The sequence below is a fragment of the Camponotus floridanus genome, unplaced genomic scaffold, assembly GCF_003227725.1.
Source record: "Camponotus floridanus strain SB8 unplaced genomic scaffold, Cflo_v7.5 scaffold130, whole genome shotgun sequence".
Lineage (NCBI taxonomy): Eukaryota > Metazoa > Arthropoda > Insecta > Hymenoptera > Formicidae > Camponotus > Camponotus floridanus.
In genome coordinates this window covers 425,888-447,422 of record NW_020229249.1, presented here as the reverse complement: position 1 = coordinate 447,422, position 21,535 = coordinate 425,888, and the positions used below count along the sequence as shown (strand labels likewise).

At 33.6% G+C, this 21,535-nt stretch overlaps 2 protein-coding genes across 3 annotated transcripts; both read right to left on the bottom strand.

The window, feature by feature from the left end:
• Nucleotides 1-34: 34 nt before the first annotated feature.
• On the bottom strand, nt 35-2,172 carry LOC105254822 (glycine-rich cell wall structural protein). The gene is made up of 3 exons (XM_011263739.3): nt 2,120-2,172; nt 444-1,106; nt 35-357 (listed from the first exon to the last, which is right to left on the bottom strand). Exons 1-3 carry the CDS (start codon nt 2,132-2,134, stop codon nt 115-117), a joined length of 921 nt encoding a protein of 306 aa, XP_011262041.2. The 5' UTR covers nt 2,135-2,172; the 3' UTR covers nt 35-114.
• A 12,844-nt stretch (nt 2,173-15,016) lies between these two features.
• Nucleotides 15,017-17,057, bottom strand: LOC105254820 (2-methoxy-6-polyprenyl-1,4-benzoquinol methylase, mitochondrial). Of its 2 annotated transcripts, XM_020028618.2 has the most exons (6): nt 16,513-17,057; nt 16,147-16,296; nt 15,884-16,044; nt 15,637-15,725; nt 15,414-15,537; nt 15,017-15,182 (listed from the first exon to the last, which is right to left on the bottom strand). In XM_020028618.2, the coding sequence occupies exons 1-6, from the start codon at nt 16,694-16,696 to the stop codon at nt 15,093-15,095; spliced, it is 798 nt and encodes a 265-aa protein (XP_019884177.1). In that variant the 5' UTR covers nt 16,697-17,057; the 3' UTR covers nt 15,017-15,092. The 2 variants fall into 2 exon arrangements, with proteins under 2 accessions (XP_019884177.1, XP_011262040.1); XM_011263738.3 differs by having other exon boundaries at nt 15,884-16,296; nt 16,513-16,886.
• Nucleotides 17,058-21,535: the final 4,478 nt, after the last annotated feature.

The window sequence follows — 21,535 nt, the reverse complement described above, 5'->3', positions numbered from 1 at the left end:
TCGTCGTCGCTGATCGTGTTAGAGGTATGTGTTGAGCGGTGTGTACATGTGTGTCGGTGAATGATGGAGGAGAAGGACGGAGGGGCCGCGACTTTTGGGGTAGCGGTGAATTGACTAGTATGGCCCGGACGCACCAGGTGTCCCGTAACTCGTGCTGGGTCCGCTCGGTCCGGTGCCGCCGATTCCTCCACCGATTCCTCCGCCGATTCCCCCGCCGATTCCCCCGCCGATTCCCCCGCCGATTCCCCCGCCGATTCCCCCGCCGATTCCCCCGCCGATTCCCCCGCCGATTCCTCCGCCGATTCCTCCGCCGATTCCTCCACCGATACCGCCACCTCCGCCGCCGGTGACTTCCTTCTACAATGTATAAAAGAAGAAAATTTAAACAAAGGTTCCAAGAATTTAAGATCTCACTTTCTCAGGATAATTTCCATTCTTTTTACCTGTGTCTTGTACTTGATAAAGTAGACTTCCGGTTTGCTAGGTTGAGTAGGCGTGATGGTGGGCAAGTTGATCTCAGGTGCCTCTTCGGGTTTCTTTACCAAGACGTAGATGAGCGTCTTCTGTTCATCCTGTTGCGGTAGCGCCGGGATTACAGGCGCAGTCGGGGTCGGCGGAGTGGGCGCCTTGATGAAAATGATCTTATAGTGCTTCTGCGGTGGGGCCGGTGGTGCGATCGGCCTGATCGGTCTGTCCTCGGGTGCCTCCGGGGGCGGCACGTGAACATAGATGTGTTTCTGAATGAGTGAGCCGCCGCCACCGCCGCCTCCTCCGAATCCGCCACCGAAATCGCCTCCACCGAATGATAATGCACCGATTCCCCCGCCGATTCCTCCGCCGATTCCTCCGCCGATTCCTCCACCGATACCGCCACCTCCGCCACCTCCGCCGAATCCACCTCCAGCACCACCACCGAATCCACCTCCAGAACCGCCACCGAATCCACCTCCTCCACCGTGTCCGCCACCAAAACCGATTCCGCCGCCAGTTCCACCGAAACCTCCTCCACCGGAAGCTCCTCCGGGAGCACCATAGCTACCGCTTGGTTGGCTGTAAGAATATCCGGCTTCCGGCCGCGCCATCGCCGTCGCGGCGAGCGCTAGGATCTGCGATTGCAGAAGAAAAAATTGATTTTATTATCAATATATTGTTTTGGTATTATTTCGAAAATTTATTCTTCGCGCATAGATGTTTTCTATTTTTTCCTGGACAATTTATTATAATCATGTAAAATGTTCACTATATTTTGAAATTAAAAGGGGAATATAGTTGAATATAAGTGAAAAAAAATTCATTAAAAATAATATTTCATAAGATTCTTTTAATATTTTTTTAAAAGAAACAAATGATAAAAATATATTGTTTATATTTGATAATATCATTAATAAATCCATATTCTCTTAATTTTCTTACGCATTTTCTCAAGTAATATAAAAAGGAAAAATATATATATCAAAGACATAAATGCGCTTTTATCTAAATTTTCAAAATAATAAACTCTTTGTATTATCCCGTTTGTTTTCAAGTTTTTGAAAATGAAACAATAAACGTATCTAAGGGCATTTCCGGAAAAAAGCGGCAGTTACTCAAGGCACGAAGCATTTTTTTTGCTATCAATCGAGTTCCACATCATTAACGTATTACGTAAACTGGAAGAGAGAAAAAGAAAAAAAGAGAGATAGAGAAAATCACGGTATTTAATTCTTTTTCTTTTAATCTCGCGTGAACAGAAACTAGAGAAGTAGCACAATCACTGAACCGGTTCCCAGATTGGTCACTATCACGGAGTACATTGACACCGCACACAATGTTCCCCGTGCACCCTCCCCACCCTTTTACTTTCTCTCATGCGTCCTCCCGCCTTCCATCTCCCGGGGATGGAACCCCCGATTATGTTCTCGATCTCGTACGAATTTTGTTTCTCTTCATTTCTTTCATCCACAATTTCTCTCAGCTTCTCCGAGAAATATCGCGTAATTTTCACATAGCCGAAAAGAGAAGGAAATCTGCTTAAAAAACGAATGAAAGGGGAAAGAAGAAGAAAAAGACGGAAGAAGGAAAAGAATATGGAAGGACAGTTGTGGAATCGAAGAAACGAGAAATTCGTCGCGCTACTCACCACGAATGCCCTCATGGTTGCTGCCGTTCCTTGATTTGAGGACTGATGCTTCGCGGATGTCTTGAAGCCTCCTTTTATACGGGCCAGTCTGGGCCCCACTCGATGCCTCGACCCATCACCTATGAGATGCGACGGAGCTATTGCAAATCGCTCGCTCTCTTTCTCTGTCTCTTTCTCTCTTTCCCTCTTTCTTTTCTTAAGCTCTTATTTCTCCTTGTGAGAAGACTCGCGTACACATCACACAAATTTGTCTCTGTACTTTCGTTGAAATTCATCCATTCGATTCGGATAGGATCAAGTATAATACTCAAGTGTCACATACCACATGAATTTCGATGACAAACGAGCGTGAGAAAGATGTTCCTCCATAGGACATTTTATTACGAGTGTATCATAAGACTTTATCTAGTTGTGCCTCTTTTATGCGCGATGCCATAATGACTGGCAAAAGCCTTTCGATGAAATGATTTTTATTATTACTATTGATTTGAAATGTTTTTATTAATTTTGATGATTGCACAATACTCTTGCACGCAAATCCTCACACATAAAATACGTGTCTCACACATACAATGCATCACAGTATCAATATAATATACATTATTAAACCTTATTAAAATTAAATATTATACATATGTGTAAAGATTTTGTCGAGTGTCAGATTTTATAAAGTCACGAACGACGATTTCGCGGAGTCACTATAAAACTTTTGCGCAATAAATGTCATAATGTCTCGCAGATATACTTAAAGAAAGATCATATACGATCTTATAAAGATATCGCAAATTATATTGCGGTTAACTATCCGGTTGGTCCATAAAAGAGTTTCAGTTCGTTTTCTGCAATTTTGTATATATATGTACAGTCAATATACAAATCACTCACAAAAACATTGTTTTCTTCAATTTCAAATTCAACCAGGTAAATCTATATAATTGTCCTCAAATAGAAATATTATTAAAATAAAAATATTTCGGGATTCTTTTATTATATTTTATAAGAATATTTATATTTATAGGAATATGATTTTATAATATCTTCACATAGCATATGAAGTACATAAATGATGATGATATTAAATATCAATTTTTGCATAGAAAAAACATTAAAATTGTTATAAAACAATCAAAAATTATTGCATTTGTACATGTCATTGCACTTAAAAGCGCCGACGTTTCGATGCGTCCTGTAGAAAGTGTACTTGATACGTTTAACAGATGCTAGGAATCCGTGAAACTCTCGTCTGGACCAATTTCATTCGATTATATCATATTATAGAGATGTTTAATGAAGTATTTATATATAATAGTAAGTATTTATAATATTAAGTATATATATATATATATATATATATATATATATATATATAAAATTAGGTAACAGATACTTGAAAAATTTATATTTTCATTCCCATACCGCGATATGCAAAATTCTTATTGCAATACTGATTCAATATTTAGAAGCAAGAAAGTTGTTAAAAAAATTTTACTTTTTTCATTGTAAAGTCTATAAAAAAATTCACAACAACAAATCTGTTACATTTTTTTATACAATCATTATAAATTTTTATTATAAAATATTATACATTTTTTAATATAATCACCCAAGAACCCAATCAAGCTTCGAATAAGATTTTCATTATGCGTAGAGATCCACATAAACGTTCATCTAATTCTTTTTTTAAATACTCTACAATTTACTAAGTATTTAATTCACGGTAACCGAATGCTTTCCGCCAAGATCGAAACAATGGAATTACTTACTTCCGTGATCACTCGGAAACTAGGAAGCAGTTAAGGAGAGAAGTTAAAAATTTCGGTTGCCACGTTCCTTAAAGCATTTCGCTTACGAGAAAAAGGAAAAAAGAAGGAGGAGAAAAGAAATCAAATTGATCTCTATTTTTTTCTCACTTCGAAATATTAAACAAAAAATATAGAATATTAAAAAAATTCTTTTCGAGCATATGTCAACTCTCGTTTTGCGATGATGCGCGACGCCTTCGCCGCAATACGATAAATAGATCACGAATGGAACGAGTTCTCCGTTTTCGGACGCACCGTACGATCATTGGCCGACGAAAAGTTAGCCTTGCTAGACGACGGTATCCTCTCACGCACGAGATCTACACGTCTTCGGCCTACACATGCGCGTAGATACAGTAGACAAGAGGAGAGGCTGTATATACACATATGTATAGTTTCGGAGAACGATTCAAGAATGACATAATAAGTGATGCAAGTCTTCATGCAGGTTCTAGGCAGTTCTGGGGGTTTCTAGTTCAACAGCGATATGTGAGTCAGACGGAAACGGAGTATAAAAAGATCGAGAAAGTTCAATCTTTTAGGATGTTTCGGAATAAATTTATTTTAATCGTAAATTTTATAAATAATATTATTGATATGAACTAAATTTGCTAGCTTAACCCCTTGCACAATGCTAGGCAACAGGCAATAGGAATAGGAAATAGAAACTATTCACCAAGAAATACGCGAAATAGAAAATATTCGCCAATAAGAGCTGAGAATAGATACTATTTCTGTTCTTATTGCCTGTTCTTGTTGGCTAGCATTGTGCAAGGGTCTTTACGGTGATGATGTACCTCTTTTAATTTCAAATGTACAAAAAATACCAAAATCTGTATGTTAATATGAGAAGTTTGATAATTAAAAAAAAGGAAAAACTAGCTTAAAATAAAGATCGAGCAAGAAGAGATTCTAGTCGCAGCAGACAATTATTAATCTCTAGGAATCTTTAAAACCGTTTTCATATATACAGGGTGTGCCAGACCATCCGTACATCCCTTTTGAAATGAAAATAAATGACTTTTACCAAAAATTGCGAACAATTTTTAAGTAAATCGGATACGTTCTGTCAAATGGTGATATTTTCAACTTTTGATTCCGACCGAAATACGCCATCCGGATCGGAACTTGAATTTTTTTAGGGGTACTTTTTATTACAAATTTGAATTGTACGTGAAAAAATAAGAAACTTTTGTATCAAACGCTTTTTCTAAAAATGCCTCTGTCAATCTTAAAATTGACCTTGAAAGTAACTGTGATAAAATAACAGAAGCATTTTTAGAAAAAAATGTTTCATACAAAAGTTTCTTATTTTTTCACATACAAGTCGAATCTATAATAAAAAGTACCATGTTTCCGTAAAAAAATTTAATTTATTTTCCGATCCGGATGGCGTATTTCGAAATCAAAAGTTGAAAATATCATCATTTGATAGAGCGTACTCGATTTAAAAATTGTTCACGATTTTTAATAAAAGCCATTTATTTTCATTTTAAAAAGGATGTACGGGTGGTCTGGGACATCCTTTATAATCGCGATGACAAATCACATTAAAAGCAGATATTTCTTTCATCTAATAGATATTTCAACGAAGAATTCTAATAGACTCGACCGATGGCGCATCGTTGGATTATCATGAACCTTCGTTGCGAAAACGAAAGTTTTCCTTTCCCGCGAAGAAGCTGCTTCCTCATGAGATGAAGAGAAAGAGAGAGAGAGAGAAAGAGAGAGAGAGAGAGAGAGAAAGAGAGAGAGAGAGAGAAAGGGGCCTCAAAATCCATTTGACCCGAATATTCGATGCGTTCACGAAGATGCGTCTTTTCGTTCTTTCTTTCCTTTTGTTCAGAGGGAATCAAAGAAGACGACGAGGTATGCTTCTTTTTCTCTTTTTTTTTATCGCGTTCTCCCTCTCTCTTCACTGCATGAGAGCAAATTCGGCAGATCTAGATCCTTATCGATCGCACACGGATTCTCGGCAATATCCATCGAGGCCAAAGATGAGCAAGAAAAAGAGAGATAAAGAGAAAGAATCGCATCGATCACTCCAGCCACGCACCATGTGAATTAAAGAGGGAAATCATAAATTACAAGAGACATTCATGGAAGATTTACTGCACTTAATTTCTTTGGCGATACTTTTTCTCCATTATTTTCCTCGCGACAGAGCGTTGTTTATTTCAAAATGATATATTATACCTTTCTTTCTTTGTCAAATCGAGAAATCCAACTTGGAGCACTACGATATATCTTTGAGCGTGCTTTTGATCAAATTAATTTCCTCTCGAATTAATTACTGATAAAGAAACATAAAAGCAAGAAGAAGAGGAGAGAAAATGGAGTAGAGTGAGGAATTCCGGCGATAAAAATGCATGGAAAATCATTATCCGAATGAAACCGGTCGCAAATTATTGTAGCGTGAAATGTAAACGCAACGTAATTTGCGTCACGTACATTACGGACAAATTAAATGTCCTCCGACGTCACGTATGTTGCGAGTATATCGTGCACCGCGAGCACTTCTTTTTCCGCGATCGTTATGTAACATGCAGTAACGTGTACGTTACTACCTCACATTATACGTTCTCGTATCTTAGAATATAACGATAATGGTAGGATATTTTCATAAATTCCACGGTTCCCGCGAGGCAAAACGCTAAGCTTCTTCGTCGCTTCTTTCGCGCTCGCGGATAGTGAAATCCTCGCGAGATCCACGAGACTTGGAAAATGATGCGTCCCGTGAAAAAAAAAAGTTACGCGCGTAACGAATCTATTGCGAATTATAAACATGACGTAACCCGCATGAGCCCCTGGGAAAATCGATAGTACTTTCCTTATCGAAACATCGACAGAGAGGAATTTTTCTAGAAAAAAAGAAAGAGAGAGTACGAGAGATATAAATTAATATTGCGCAATATTTATTGCGAGACGCGAGTAATCGAGCGATCGTAAGAACTCGTTAGAGCTCGAAGCTAAGACAGGAGAATTCGCGGGCTGTATCTCCGTTCCGGTGTTCCAGTAATAGAGCATATCGAGCAAGGGTTGGAACAATTGAGAATACAGTCTGTTATATACCTGCGAGATGTACCCAAAGAATACATTGTAGTCAAAATGATGTCATTTTGACGTCGTAATTACATCACAATAGAAGAAATCAAAATGACGCTTTTTGGTTACAAAATTTGACGATTTGTTGATGATTATTAATATACGCAATAAATGAATTATTTCTCATTATATCCATCTAATTTCAAATAATCTGTTTAATATTTTGAATTCCAACAAGAAATCTAGATTATTAAATAAATTATTTTAAATTTAGTTTATTATAAATTAACCTAATAAATAGTGATGCCAGGAACAGGAAGAGGACACTACCCATATGCACACAAGCAGAGAGCTGCTACGTGGTTCTCTGATTGTGTGCATGTGAGCATCGTCCTCTTTCTGGCACGATTGCTCATAAAAGAAAAAAATATACTATAGATCTTATCTAATGTTTAGTAGCACTTTATATATATCCTTTATATTCATGATGAAAAATTGAATACGAGTTTAGTAAAGTTTGGTACGCCGTCTAGAGGCAAATGTAGAAACTTACCCTATAAATGTATATAAAAGTAAGATGATAATAGAAAGGCTATTAAATTATAAAAATTGATCCATTGATGGCATCGAAGTGACATAAATTCATATACATTAATAATAATTTTCAAAACTTTTACGTACTTAATACTATACTACTATACTAAATTTGCACGATAAACGCAAAGTCATTTTTCCGTCATGAGCAGTATATGTTATTCAAATTTTCGTCACATGACTATTTCGAAATCAAAATAAAGTCATTTTGATTTTTTCTTGACTTTAGTGTGTCCCTTGGGTACGTACGATATCATCTCGCTCCCCAAGAGATGCAGATCCAAGATGGGCTCGGATAGCGTGACACTCGACAAATGAATTATATTAATGTTACGAATGAACCGTTTCTCGTTTCGTGCGAGAAACGTAATTCATGATGAAACTTCAGCATACTAGTAAATGTGCTCTGCAGTCCACGTTTTCTTACGTCGAAAGGCTCTTTCGACGTAACCCTCGAGGCATAATTGCGCCATATGTGTGTGTGTGTGTGTGTGTGTGTGTGTGTTTGGATCTCCGGCCCTCTCAGCTTTTAAATTATTTTTCATTGAAATGCTTCCCGGGAGAACAGTCTCTTCTAGTTGGCGACCGAGGATCTTCCTTTCTACCTTCGAGCGCTTCGCCGGCGTTCCCGGGACGTCCGGTCGAAATGCGAGATACGATTTACCCATTCACTCGCGCGCGGGGGCCTTACGCAGTTTAATTACGTGCCCCTTCGCTCGTACTCGGTGCGAAACACTTTAGTAAGAAGCGCTCGTCGAGGACACCAAGGTTTTTCATTCGTTAGTGCTTTCTGCTCTCTCATTCGTCTTTCAAATCTCATTTGAAGACCTAGAGCTATGAATCTATACGTCTGTAATTACGAATATCTCAATTAGAACGTATAATTTTTTTCATTGAAAGATATATCTTATTTCGATGCGGATCAAGTGAAATTAAAAGATAACTTAAGAAGAGAATTTTATTTGAAAAATTATGTAAAGGATTTAATTAAATTATTATAGTAAAGTATAAAATGTGACATTTATATTATATGAATATTTTAATTCGAGTATTTGATATTCCGTATTCGTCAGAGGTACTTATTTCAATGATTGAGGCAAGATTAAGCTTAAAATAGAAAGTTTTATTTGGAAATATGAAGTAATAAAAATTATGTGAAGAATTTAATTAAATTATAGTAAAGTATAAAACGCGATCATCTTAAATTGAGCATCTGATTTTTTATTCAGTCAAAGATATTTTCTTCTCGATAATTGAAGCGAAATTAAAAATAGAAGCTTAAAATAGAGTTATTTTATCATAAAAAATATAAAATAATTAATTGTATAAAAAAATTTGATTAAATTATTATAGTAAAGTATATAACAAATTTAGATTATATAAGATTGAAATAAGTTGAATTGCAAAAAGAGATGATAATTATTATTATTTATTTATTATCCATTAATCCTTGCCTTTCGACTTTGAATAGACTTCCTGTTCAATACATCGATCTTTACAATATAAATACTTATGTTTATACTCATTTTATTTTACTTTGTTTTGTTTTATATTATCATCACGATTAATCTATAAACTCTAAACTCAACAATCTTTACTCCTTTAAATTATAAATTCTATACTAAACAGCCTATAATCCTTTATATCTTTTAATTCTTAATTCTTTAAAATCTTGAAATCATGAAACTTAAACTTTAACTTTAACCTTTCTTTAACTTTAACTTTTAATTTTTAAAATCTTTAAAATCTTTAAATCCTTAAAATCCTTAAAATCTTTACAATCTTTAAAATCCTTAAAATTTTTAGAACATAGAACTACAACTATAAAACACAAAGACATAAAAACCCAAAAACTTAAAAACTCAAAATCTCATAAACTCAAAAGCTCTAAAACTTAAAATCTTGTAAATCTAAACACTTAAAATCCCAAAAATTTAAAGTCATTTAACTTTTAACTTTTCAACTCTTAACTTTACATCACTTTATATTTTATATATTTCAGTCTTTAACTTCCTTTTTGAGCTTTTGTCTTTTCTTCTATTTCCTGCTGCTTTTTTCTTTCTCGTTCTATCTTTCTCATTATTTGCAGTCCAAAAGAGATAATAATAATATATACGACATATATATAATATATCTGTAAGACTAAATGCAATAATCGCCGATATCGATACGATGCGATTAAGAGAAGACGATAATTAAAAGTCTTCTTTTTTCTCACGACTTATCTTTCCTTTCGGTCTGGCGTAATGTTTTCTCGCGGACAATCGTCTCTTATAATTGCAATGCTACAAAGAGAGGCGCCACATAAGTAAACGCCATAGTATGCCAAGCTATCCGTGTTGTGTCTAACACTTTCTCTCCTTTCCAATACTATTAGTTGTTGAATGCTATGAACACCATGTCGAATCGCTCATCATTCCTAATGCCAGTGTTAAATAGCATTACCTTAAAATTCACAGAATACACGAATTTTCGCTTAAATTAATAGGTCAAATTGCGTAAGGTACGCTACGCATCTCTCTGAAAAATCGTGCGAAAAATCTCATTTGCATCACGCATACGCGTATAAAAAGAATTCTACTGACAAATTCCATGTAACTTTGTAACACTAACATTTGGTATATCGAAAGATCTCTGATCGTTCGCTCTCTAAAACTTTTACGAACTCGTCGGTGAAACGGAAACACCTTGATCTCGTCTCTTAGGAATCCGTGCTTATTACTTTCGATTAATAGGTGCAATCATCGCGTAATTCTCGCACCTACTGATGTAATCCGATTCGTCCTTTAATGAACGAAATAATTCGCACACGAGATGCCGAATTTTTTGCAATATCTATCATCGTACTTGTCAAAATGCTTTCGCATAAAGCGGTTTTCTCTTGTTACTCATTGTCAGTTTTAATAAGAAAAAAAATATATTATAAATAAGTCTAGATAGAAGAGACTTAAAATATTATTTTATTTCTCTTTTCAAAATATATTATAATTTAAAATAAAATTTATTATTTTATTAAGATTATTTAAAATACAATCTTTTTTAAGATTATATAAAATACAATCTTTTTTTCTCGCGATTGGTGACTGTATTATTATAGATTTACATCAATTCTAAATTTAATCATTAAGGTTAAAATTAACTTACGAATATATAACATTGATTTATTTAACGCACATGATGCAATTTTTGCTTACTCATCCGAATCTATCTGAAAGCAATGCTTCTTAGAGAGACGATGCGGGATATCATGAGAAACGGTGTGTTGTATAATAATGCAACGTCGATCCTCACTAGCAGATGGATATAAACCATAGACCGAAGCGGTAACGAGGCATTATATACTTTCTAGGAAGTATCCAAGGCGGAAAGGGTACACGAGGTCATCGAGGTCAGGAAAATCGATATATGCAACAAGAAACTGCATCGCGAGATTCTGCATCTTCGCCCGATTTCTTCCGCTTTAAGAACTATCTAATTCACTTGGTAAATTATACCTCCGTTTAAAAATCTCACCTTTCAATATAAAATATTTTTATTTTACCTTTTCTTTTTACCTTTCGATATAAAATATTTTTATTTTTCTTCTCGACGATATAATATTATATTAATATTATATTAACGATATAATATATTAATATTACATTAACTACACTAAGAAAAAAATAATGTTGAACCAATAACATCAGTGTAATTGGAATTTATTTTATTAATTCAATAACATTTTTAATCAAATTAATACACCATGTATTGATTTGATTAATAATGTTATTGAATTAATAAAATAAATTCCAATTGCACTGACATTGTTAATTCAACATTATTTTTTTTTCAGTGTACTAATATCGTAATACACTATATATACAATATATTGCATATATTGGATAATTTATTGAAAGATTCCCAGAAAGAGAGATATGCTCGAGAAATATATGTATTTCTAAAAGCAGACATGAACTAATGTAAAAATTATTTTAAAAAATTGTACATTTAATCTGCCGTGAAAAAAATAACATGTCGTGCGACATTGCTCAAAGGGAAATCACTGTAAACGCCAATAATATACCCTTGAAAGGCAGAAGAGAGACGCGTCAATAACAGTCGAGTGTTGAAAAGCTATGGGAGCGCGGCCAAGCATCATCGGGTACCGAGGTACATGAATAGGAATGTTTCTGTAGTCGAAGAAAGTTAAGAATTTTCACCTCCTAGAGAAAGCATACCGCATGACGCATGTAGATATTACGCCACGTAGAATTGATTCCCCCTCGCGACGACGGCCTTCGATTCGCGTCGTTGTCGTTGTTGACACAATATGAGAGGCTTCTCTCGCTGGATTGTCCCCGTCGAAGCTTTCCTCTTTCGTGTTCATCGACTCTTTGTATCGCTGTAATTTCCATATATCTTACGTCTTCGAATTCCCCCCACATATAACAATTTTATACTTAAAAATTTTCTGCTATCTTGTAAAATACAAATTTGCTTGTATATTCTTCCGAAGAAATTAATCAATATCTGTTTTTTTCTTCTTCAATCAAAATTATGTATATTAAAATTTCAAAATATTACAAGTCAGTCTGTCTACGCAAAAAAAAATGATCATCATTTTTCATAATGCTAATATAATGCTAATGTAACATAATTTAGAAAAAAAATTAATTATATATACATATATATATATATATATATGTGTGTGTGTGTGTGTGTGTGTGTGTGTGTGTGTGTGTGTATACAGGGTGTCCCAAAACTCATAATCAATCTTTCAAAGACGGATTCCTGGGATCATCTGAAAACGATTTTTCCTGAACGAAAATGTCGAGGCACTAATAATTTTTGAATTATAAGTGATTGGAAATAAGGGGTTTTTCATAAACTAAGCTTTGTAGAAATAAAATATTAACAAAACCACATTCTTCGATTAATTTCTCAGATAGCACATGGAACTCCTATGGACGTCCAATGGACATTCGAGTTTGGACATGTGGACGTCCATAAGATGTCTGAATTAAGTCCGACGGATATCCATTGGACATCCATAAGACGTCGGTTATTCACTACTTCGGATGTCCAAAAAACAATCCAAAAAAGGACTTAAAATGGACATCATTTTCAGTGTCTTACTCTTTCAAATTATTATTGGAATAAATATCAAAAATTCATAAACTCAGAAAAAAATTTATATTTAATTATGTATAATTGTGTAGATATAATTATGTATGGATTTTGACCTAATTTAATCATATATAAAAAATTGTTCTTTATTATACATAAATAAATAGCATTATGTATCCTTCATAACATTTAAAACATAAAAAATTCTTTGGCCCAACAAAATTAAATAATATAATAAAATAGTATAATTTATCTATTTCATATAAAACTTTACATAAAATTCATGTAAAAATTTTATTTATATTTATACTTGCTTATTGCACTCTACATTTTAAATAGGTAATTTAAAATGTAAAGTGCAACAAGCAAGTTTAAATAAGTACCGGATTATTTTCGTTTATTTGCCGGACATTTACTTGTACGACTTATAAAATCAATTTAATATCTGAAACTCTTGTATTGAGATCACAAATTAAATTGAACAGTATATTTTTAATCTTATTTGTTACTCTTTGCAAACTTTATATAATTCTTATAACTAAAACTTAAATACGAGAAAGATAGCGCATCGCACGTCGCATAGCGGTAAACGAACGAACTAACACATCCTTGCGTGCTCGCGCGAAACTTTGATGTCCAAGATCGGACATTTTGTGGACGTCCAAATATTGGCCGTTAACGGATGTCCCGAATCGGATGTACGATGAACAGTCATTTCATGTCCATGGACGTACGGACGTAAAATGGACATAAAATGAATGTCCATAGGATGTCCTGTGCTGTCTGGGTTTAAATAGAGTTTACTTTAGTTGAGTTTTAATTTAAGGCTTGCAAAGATATATGATGAGAAAAATCGAGAACATGCAAAAAATGATGGCCTTCATCGACATTTTCACTTTGAGAATCTTCATTTGGAGAAAAAATCGTCTCCAAATGATCCCAGGAATCTGTCTTTGAAAGATTGATTATGAGTTTTGGGATACCCATATATATATATATATATATATATATATATATATATATATATATATATATATATATATGGGTGTCCCAAAACTCATAATCAATCTTTATCTTTATATATATATATATATATATATATATATATATATATATATATACAGGGTGACCCCAAACGTTCCAGCCAGACTTTGAGATCTTATAGGAAATTTAATTCTAAACAAAAAATTTTCGATAAACATGGATCGAAAAATACTTCCTTAAGAAGTTATCGCTCAAAAATCTCTGATGAAGGAAGAGCAAAAGATGAAAAGAAAATGAAATAAAAAGAAAATGAAACTAAATAAATTTCTTGAAAAAAACGATAAAAATAAAAAATAAAAATCTTTTTCTTTTATGAAAATAAAACGAAAGTTAGTTAAAAAGAAATTATTTTATTTTCATAAAAGAAAAAGATTTTTATTTTTTATTTTTATTGTTTTTTTCAAGAAATTTATTTAGTTTCATTTTCTTTTCACCTTTTGCTCTTATATATATATATATATATATATATATATATATATATAAAATTTATAATTTATAATTGTGTAAAATTCGCAAGCACAACAGAATATTAAAATTGATTTAAATGCAAAGAGCTATAAATCTTGAAAAACAAATTATCTGATTTTGGAGTAATTTATTTCCCAGAATTTTCACAATCTCGTGAAAATTCTTCTTTACATGCTTAATTCCGTGTACTATGAGAAAGCAATTCGCGGAAACGATCTGCGTAGAAATGCGTAGTAGCGTAAATCACGATAGGGGTACCGTTGGTCGCATCACCTCGAGCATCACCGAAGCACCCAAGAGTCGCACGACTCTTACGCAATAGAACGAGTTGCAAACGAATAGAGAGATTACGCAGTAAGCAAGCGAATTTCACACTCGGACAAGTGGCAGCCTAAATATACAATAGAGCTTAGTGAAATGGACTTTCAGACAGTAATGTCTGCACATTATATTAGAAATTACATGCAATTGCAAAAAACAATTCCTGACAAAAGTAAAATAAAAATTACTATATATTACAGTCAAAATGACAAATTAATAGCAAAAGTGATGAAATAACAATAAAACGCATATCTCCTGCTCCTTACAATATGGCGTGTATAATCAATTAGGTAGAAATAATATACTTTTTTCTGAGAAAAATAGATATTGACTGAAAATAAAGAAATATTTTATTATATATTTTATTTGTTCTTTGATATATTATATTATCTTTGTTTTTCAAAATTATTTTTTTTTATTTTATTTACAAATTTTTTTTTTATTTTATTTACAAATTTTTTTTTTATTTTATTTACAAAACTGAAAATAAAGAAATATTTTATTATATATTTTATTTGTTCTTTGATATATTATAATATTTTATTTTTGTTTTTCAAAATTATTTTTTTTATTTTATTTACAAACCATCTTATTTATAATTTAAAACCTGAATGGATAGCTACCATGCCATAAGTAAGATTTTTATAAGTCACATTTCTAAATCCAGCAGTCTGGATCATATCCTAAAAATATAATAAAAAATAAATGTAATAAATACAATTAAAAACAAAGTTCAGATTAATAAACCTTCAGATGTAATATAGTAAAAGTGAAATGAAACATGGCGATCATAGAATAAAATAAAAAAATAATACTCTAATAATACTCAAAAAATATCTTGATTCTACAGTATGTTATTAAAATTTATATAACAAATAAAAATAATAAAACTAAAATAAGTATAGAGGCTTTACTTTGAAATCTTCTTGTTTTGGAAATCTTCTTATGCTTTCTACAAGATACTGATAAGCTTTCCACTGTCCTGTGATTAAATGTCCCATCACAGGTATTATTTGAAAAGAATATTGATCATACAACCTGAAATAGATATTTAAGGAAATTTTATTATATTATTGTTTAGTCTATGCAAATTATGATATATTATGCAAGTTTTCTTTCATTTCAAAGTATATATACCATTGTAAAGCTCCATTATTGATATGGCTAAATTCTAGGCACAAGAATCTTCCTCCTGGTTGTAAAACTCTGTATGCTTCAGACAGTACCTGTAATTTAAGAGCACTAGTGATTCATAAATAAAAATATAAATCTAGTTTTACAAGTTCATTAAAAATAACTTATAGTATATAATGAAATGTAATTTTTAAATGTACCTTTATGTTATATAAATAATTAATGAGTAAATCCAGTATATTATAAATACCTTGTCAGCATATGTTATGTTTCTTATTCCAAACGCTATGGTATAAGCGGTGAAAGATTCCTCGGGAAAGGAGAAATTTTCTGCATTCTCTTGCTTCCAAGTAATACTGCAATTAGTATCCTGCGACAAGCCTAATCTATTTGCCCGTTCTTTACCAACATCTAGCATATGTTGATTAATATCGCATACAGTTACAGAACTACGTATAGCTTGCGGATTTGGTGTATTCTTTAGAAAGTTCATATACCGGAATGTAATGTCACCTGTGCCACCAGCAGAATCCAAGAGATGGGTACCATGAGTTGGTCCTAATTCTTGTATAAAGATATCTTTCCAAATGCGATGGATACCCATACTCATTGTATCATTCATTATGTCGTAATAATTGGCAACATTTTCAAATACAGTATATACTAAAAAAGACGAATATTATTCAATTAAATTATATACATATATGCAATTTTTAAATTTATAAAACTGTATCTAATACAGATTGTAAAAATATAAATATTAATATAAATATTAATATAAAAATATAAATATATTAATTTGATATTTATCCACTTTTCACATGCAAAGAAAAAAAAAGAATAAGGAAAAAACAAACATTTGATGGAATTAATATTTACCTTCGTTCGTTTTTTCACTTTCCTTGATCGTTTGGAAACCGAAATGCGTCGTTTTCTCATTATTCTCCGAAGATTCGAAGTTCGTCGTTTTTGAATAGTTGCATTTGGTTATAACAGTTTTTAGATATCTATCCAGCATTCGATTTTCTTTCATAATACTTATGCAAAGATTTTTATAGGCCATATTTTATGTACAGAGTGTGGATGCAATTCAAAAAATTCAAAACAATCAGCTAAGAAATATCAAAAATATCTCGATTGATCACCGTCAACAATAAGGCTGGGTCTACAATAGATAATTTAAGCCCTAAGCCTTAAGAAATTGGCCAATCACAGTCGAATATTCTCTTCATATTCAACTGTGATTGGTCAATTTCTTAAAGCTTAGATCTTAAATTGTCTATTGTAGACCCGGTCTAAAACGTCGTCTACAATGAGATTGGGCGTTTTCCAGTTAGCGAGGACCATAGACGTATATAACTAGACTGCGCATGCTGTGCTAGCCATTGAAGCAAACATTTAAAAAGAGAAAGCAATATCGGGGGATCTCTGTCTCACTTTAAATCACACCGTGGAGGGGGAAGTGAACTGAGTATTAACAGAGAGAAGCCTGAGAGGGGTCATGCTGCCCTTTTTCAGGGAACGCTTTTTCCCCGCCATAAAGTGGCGCTAACTGGATCCATTTTACGGCCGGCGGTACTACGTGGCCGGATCCACTTTTCGCTGCCACGGTAAAACGACCGATTGGTTCATGTCCGTGCTAGATCCATAATTGTGGATCTCAAAAGTACGAAACATATCATACATTTCTTAATTTTTATTACATATTATTAACAGCGCGTGATCTTTTTTCACTTTAGCATATATTATAAAGTAATATATATGTATATGCGTGTATAATATATATAAAATTAAAATGCTTATTTCACATAAAATTTAATGTTTTAATAATTTCAATAAAAGTATTTTAATAAAATATATATGTGTATGTTACTCCAATAATAAATATTACCAAAATGAAAAAAAGATCATACACAATAATGTTTCGTACTTTATTTTGAGATTCACAATAATTAATGAATCTAGCACGAACATACGGTCGTTTTATACACTTATATATATGTATATGTATATGTACATGTATATGTATATATATATATATATATATATATATATATATATATATATATATACACATATAGTGTACGCGGGAGTATGTGAAGCGAGAAGGTAATAAGAGGGAGCGAAATGGCAATAAGAGGAGCGAGATAGGAATTGAACAAGCAACGAAGACTCGAAAACCGAGTCTTTCTTGCAGTCTGGCATACTATTTCTCTCTCGCTCGCTTCTGTTATTGTTTCACTCGCTCTTACGTACTCATATACTGTCATATTCATCTCGTTATCAAGCCTGCCGCTGGCAAGCGACCGATGACAAATTGTGAGAAATAAATAAATTAATAATTTTAAGATATATTTTGTAAGGGTATGCGAGTAATTGTAATGGAACAATGAAAATTTTGCGACAATGACGACAAATTTTAAAACAACATCAAACGCGGTATCAATCGGATAAATGTAGTTAAATATATATAATCAAAATTTTTATTATCAGACCAATTAAAAATTATTCGATTTATGTCGTGTTTGGTATCATTTTAATCGCAAGAATCTCAATAATTCATTAAAATTACTTTCATACCGATAAAATGAAAAAATAGGGGTTTCAGTTTTTATTTAATGAGATGTTTACATTCGCGAGGAAGCCGAGTCCGCTTATCTTTACGACGTGTCAAGTGCGAGAGCGACAGCGAAACCGCGAGTCGAGAGCGAGCGAGATGACCTATCATCAAAGAATTCCGAAGTCTCTTACAATCGGCTTCTTCACTTCCTCTATCCATTCGCAATTTACGAGATTATAAACTAAAAACTGAAACTCCTATTTTTTATTTTATCGATATGAAAGTTTTAATAAATTATTGAGATTTTTGCGATTAAAATGATATCAAATACGGTATCAATTGGATAAATGTAGTTAAATATATATAATCAAAATTTTTATTATCAGAACAATTAAAAATTATCCGATTTACGTCGTGTTTGATATCATTTTAATCGCAAAAGTCTCAATAATTCATTAAAATTACTTTCATATCAATAAAATAAAAAAATAGGAGTTTCAGTTTTTAGTTTATAATCTCGTAAATTGCGAATGGATAGAGGAAGTGAAGAAGCCGATTGTAAGAGACTTCGGAATTCTTTGATGATAGGTCATCTCGCTCGCTCTCGACTCGCGGTTTCGCTGTCGCTCTCGCACTTGACACGTCGTAAAGATAAGCGGACTCGGCTTCCTCGCGAATGTAAACATCTCATTAAATAAAAACTGAAACCCCTATTTTTCATTTTATCGGTATGAAAGTAATTTTAATGAATTATTGAGATTCTTGCGATTAAAATGATACCAAACACGACATAAATCGAATAATTTTTAATTGGTCTGATAATAAAAATTTTGATTATATATATTTAACTACATTTATCCGATTGATACCGCGTTTGATGTTGTTTTAAAATTTGTCGTCATTGTCGCAAAATTTTCATTGTTCCATTACAATTACTCGCATACCCTTACAAAATATATCTTAAAATTATTAATTTATTTATTTCTCACAATTTGTCATCGGTCGCTTGCCAGCGGCAGGCTTGATAACGAGATGAATATGACAGTATATGAGTACGTAAGAGCGAGTGAAACAATAACAGAAGCGAGCGAGAGAGAAATAGTATGCCAGACTGCAAGAAAGACTCGGTTTTCGAGTCTTCGTTGCTTGTTCAATTCCTATCTCGCTCCTCTTATTGCCATTTCGCTCCCTCTTATTACCTTCTCGCTTCACATACTCCCGCGTACACTATATGTGTATATATATATATATATATATATATATATATATATACATATACATGTACATATACATATACATATATATAAGTGTATAAAACGACCGTATGTTCGTGCTAGATTCATTAATTATTGTGAATCTCAAAATAAAGTACGAAACATTATTGTGTATGATCTTTTTTTCATTTTGGTAATATTTATTATTGGAGTAACATACACATATATATTTTATTAAAATACTTTTATTGAAATTATTAAAACATTAAATTTTATGTGAAATAAGCATTTTAATTTTATATATATTATACACGCATATACATATATATTACTTTATAATATATGCTAAAGTGAAAAAAGATCACGCGCTGTTAATAATATGTAATAAAAATTAAGAAATGTATGATATGTTTCGTACTTTTGAGATCCACAATTATGGATCTAGCACGGACATGAACCAATCGGTCGTTTTACCGTGGCAGCGAAAAGTGGATCCGGCCACGTAGTACCGCCGGCCGTAAAATGGATCCAGTTAGCGCCACTTTATGGCGGGGAAAAAGCGTTCCCTGAAAAAGGGCAGCATGACCCCTCTCAGGCTTCTCTCTGGTATTAATGGGAGGCTTCCCCTGCAACTCTCATTCTGCTTCCCCCACTTTTCTTACTGTGCGAGAGAGAAAGAGATCCTCCGAGCCATTTTCTATCTCACTTCATTGCTTCAACGGCCAGCATAGCATGCGCAGTCTATGTATATATGTCTATGGCGAGGACACAGTGTAAAGCGGCCTTTTCATTGACGCTAAAAAGTAGCGTCAATCATTGGTTGAACAAGGAGGTAAGTATAGTTGCTTCATTGTTCAACCAATGGTTGACGCTACTTTTTAGCGTCAATGAGGCCGCACCTTAAAGATGCGGCCTCATTGACGCTAAAAAGTAGCGTCAACCATTGGTTGAACAATGAAGCAACTATACTTACCTCCTTGTTCAACCAATGGTTGACGCTACTTTTTAGCGTCAATGAGGCCGCACCTTAAAGGTGCAATTTCATTGACGCTAAAAAGTAGTGTCAACCATTGGTTGAACAAAGAAGTAAGTAGTTGCTTCATTGTTTAACCAATGATTGATGCTACTTTTTAGCGTCAATGAAATTGCACCTTAATGCGAAGTCTACAATGCGAGTCTCAGCATCGCAAAGACGGTCGTAACATTCCTTGTTTCCAGTCGTAGTCGCAGTCGCTCGAGTTGGTTCAATTCCAATTCCAACAACGACGACCACAATATGTCGTTGAATTGAACCAACTCGAGCGACTGCGACTACGACTGGAAACAAGGAATGTTAATGCGGGGTCTACAATGCGAGTCGTAGGCTCAGTTCCACAATCCAGTTAATCCGAGTTTAAGTAGCAAATGGACGAATCAGGACCCAGTTTAACGTATTAAACTCGGATTAATTCGAGTTGTGGAACCGGGCAGTAGAGTCGTTCAGTAAATCGCAGTCTTAAATGCAATGCTATTTTCCCACAAAAACAATGCTCATTTCTTATTGATCCGTCGCAGCGACATATTGTGGTCGTCGTCGTTGGAATTGAAATTGAACCAACTCTAGCGTCTGCGACTACGGCCGGTAGTCCGATCTTATATTTGAGATCATCTTAAGTTCGAGCTTGAAATGCTACGCAGCTATTTGATTGGTTGAAGGAGGTCTTAAGTCAACCTCGGACCAGACTTAAGATGATCTTAAATATAAGATCGGACTATGAATACCGGCCTACGACTGGAAACAAGGAATGTTAGGGCCTATCCAGACAAACTTGCATAGGTGCATATGCATAATATAAGACCATATGGACCAATGAGCATCGAGCATTAAATCGCTATATTAAGAGCCTATCCAGACAAACTTGCATAGGTGCATATGCATAACATAAGACCATATGGACCAATGAGCATCGAGTATTATGTCATGTAAGTCAATATAGCGATTTAATACTCGATGCTCATTGGTCCATATGGTCTTATGTTATGCATATGCACCTATGCAAGTTTGTCTGGATAGACCCTAAAAGCCGCAGCACACACTTTGCATAAGCGCATAATCATAAGCATAAGAAAATTGATTGGTTCATTTTCT

Excerpts from the sequence above, each read along its gene's own strand:
- LOC105254822 (XM_011263739.3), bottom strand. Across the intron at positions 358-443 it reads TTATCAAGTACAAGACACAG|AAGGAAGTCACCGGCGGCGG; the intron begins GTAAAAAGAATG and ends TATACATTGTAG.
- LOC105254820 (XM_011263738.3), bottom strand. The coding sequence starts at position 16,696 with ATGGCCTATAAAAATCTTTGCATAAGTATTATGAAAGAAAATCGAATG. Across the intron at positions 16,297-16,512 it reads AAGTGAAAAAACGAACGAAG|TATATACTGTATTTGAAAAT; the intron begins GTAAATATTAAT and ends CGTCTTTTTTAG. Across the intron at positions 15,726-15,883 it reads ACATAACATATGCTGACAAG|GTACTGTCTGAAGCATACAG; the intron begins GTATTTATAATA and ends CTTAAATTACAG.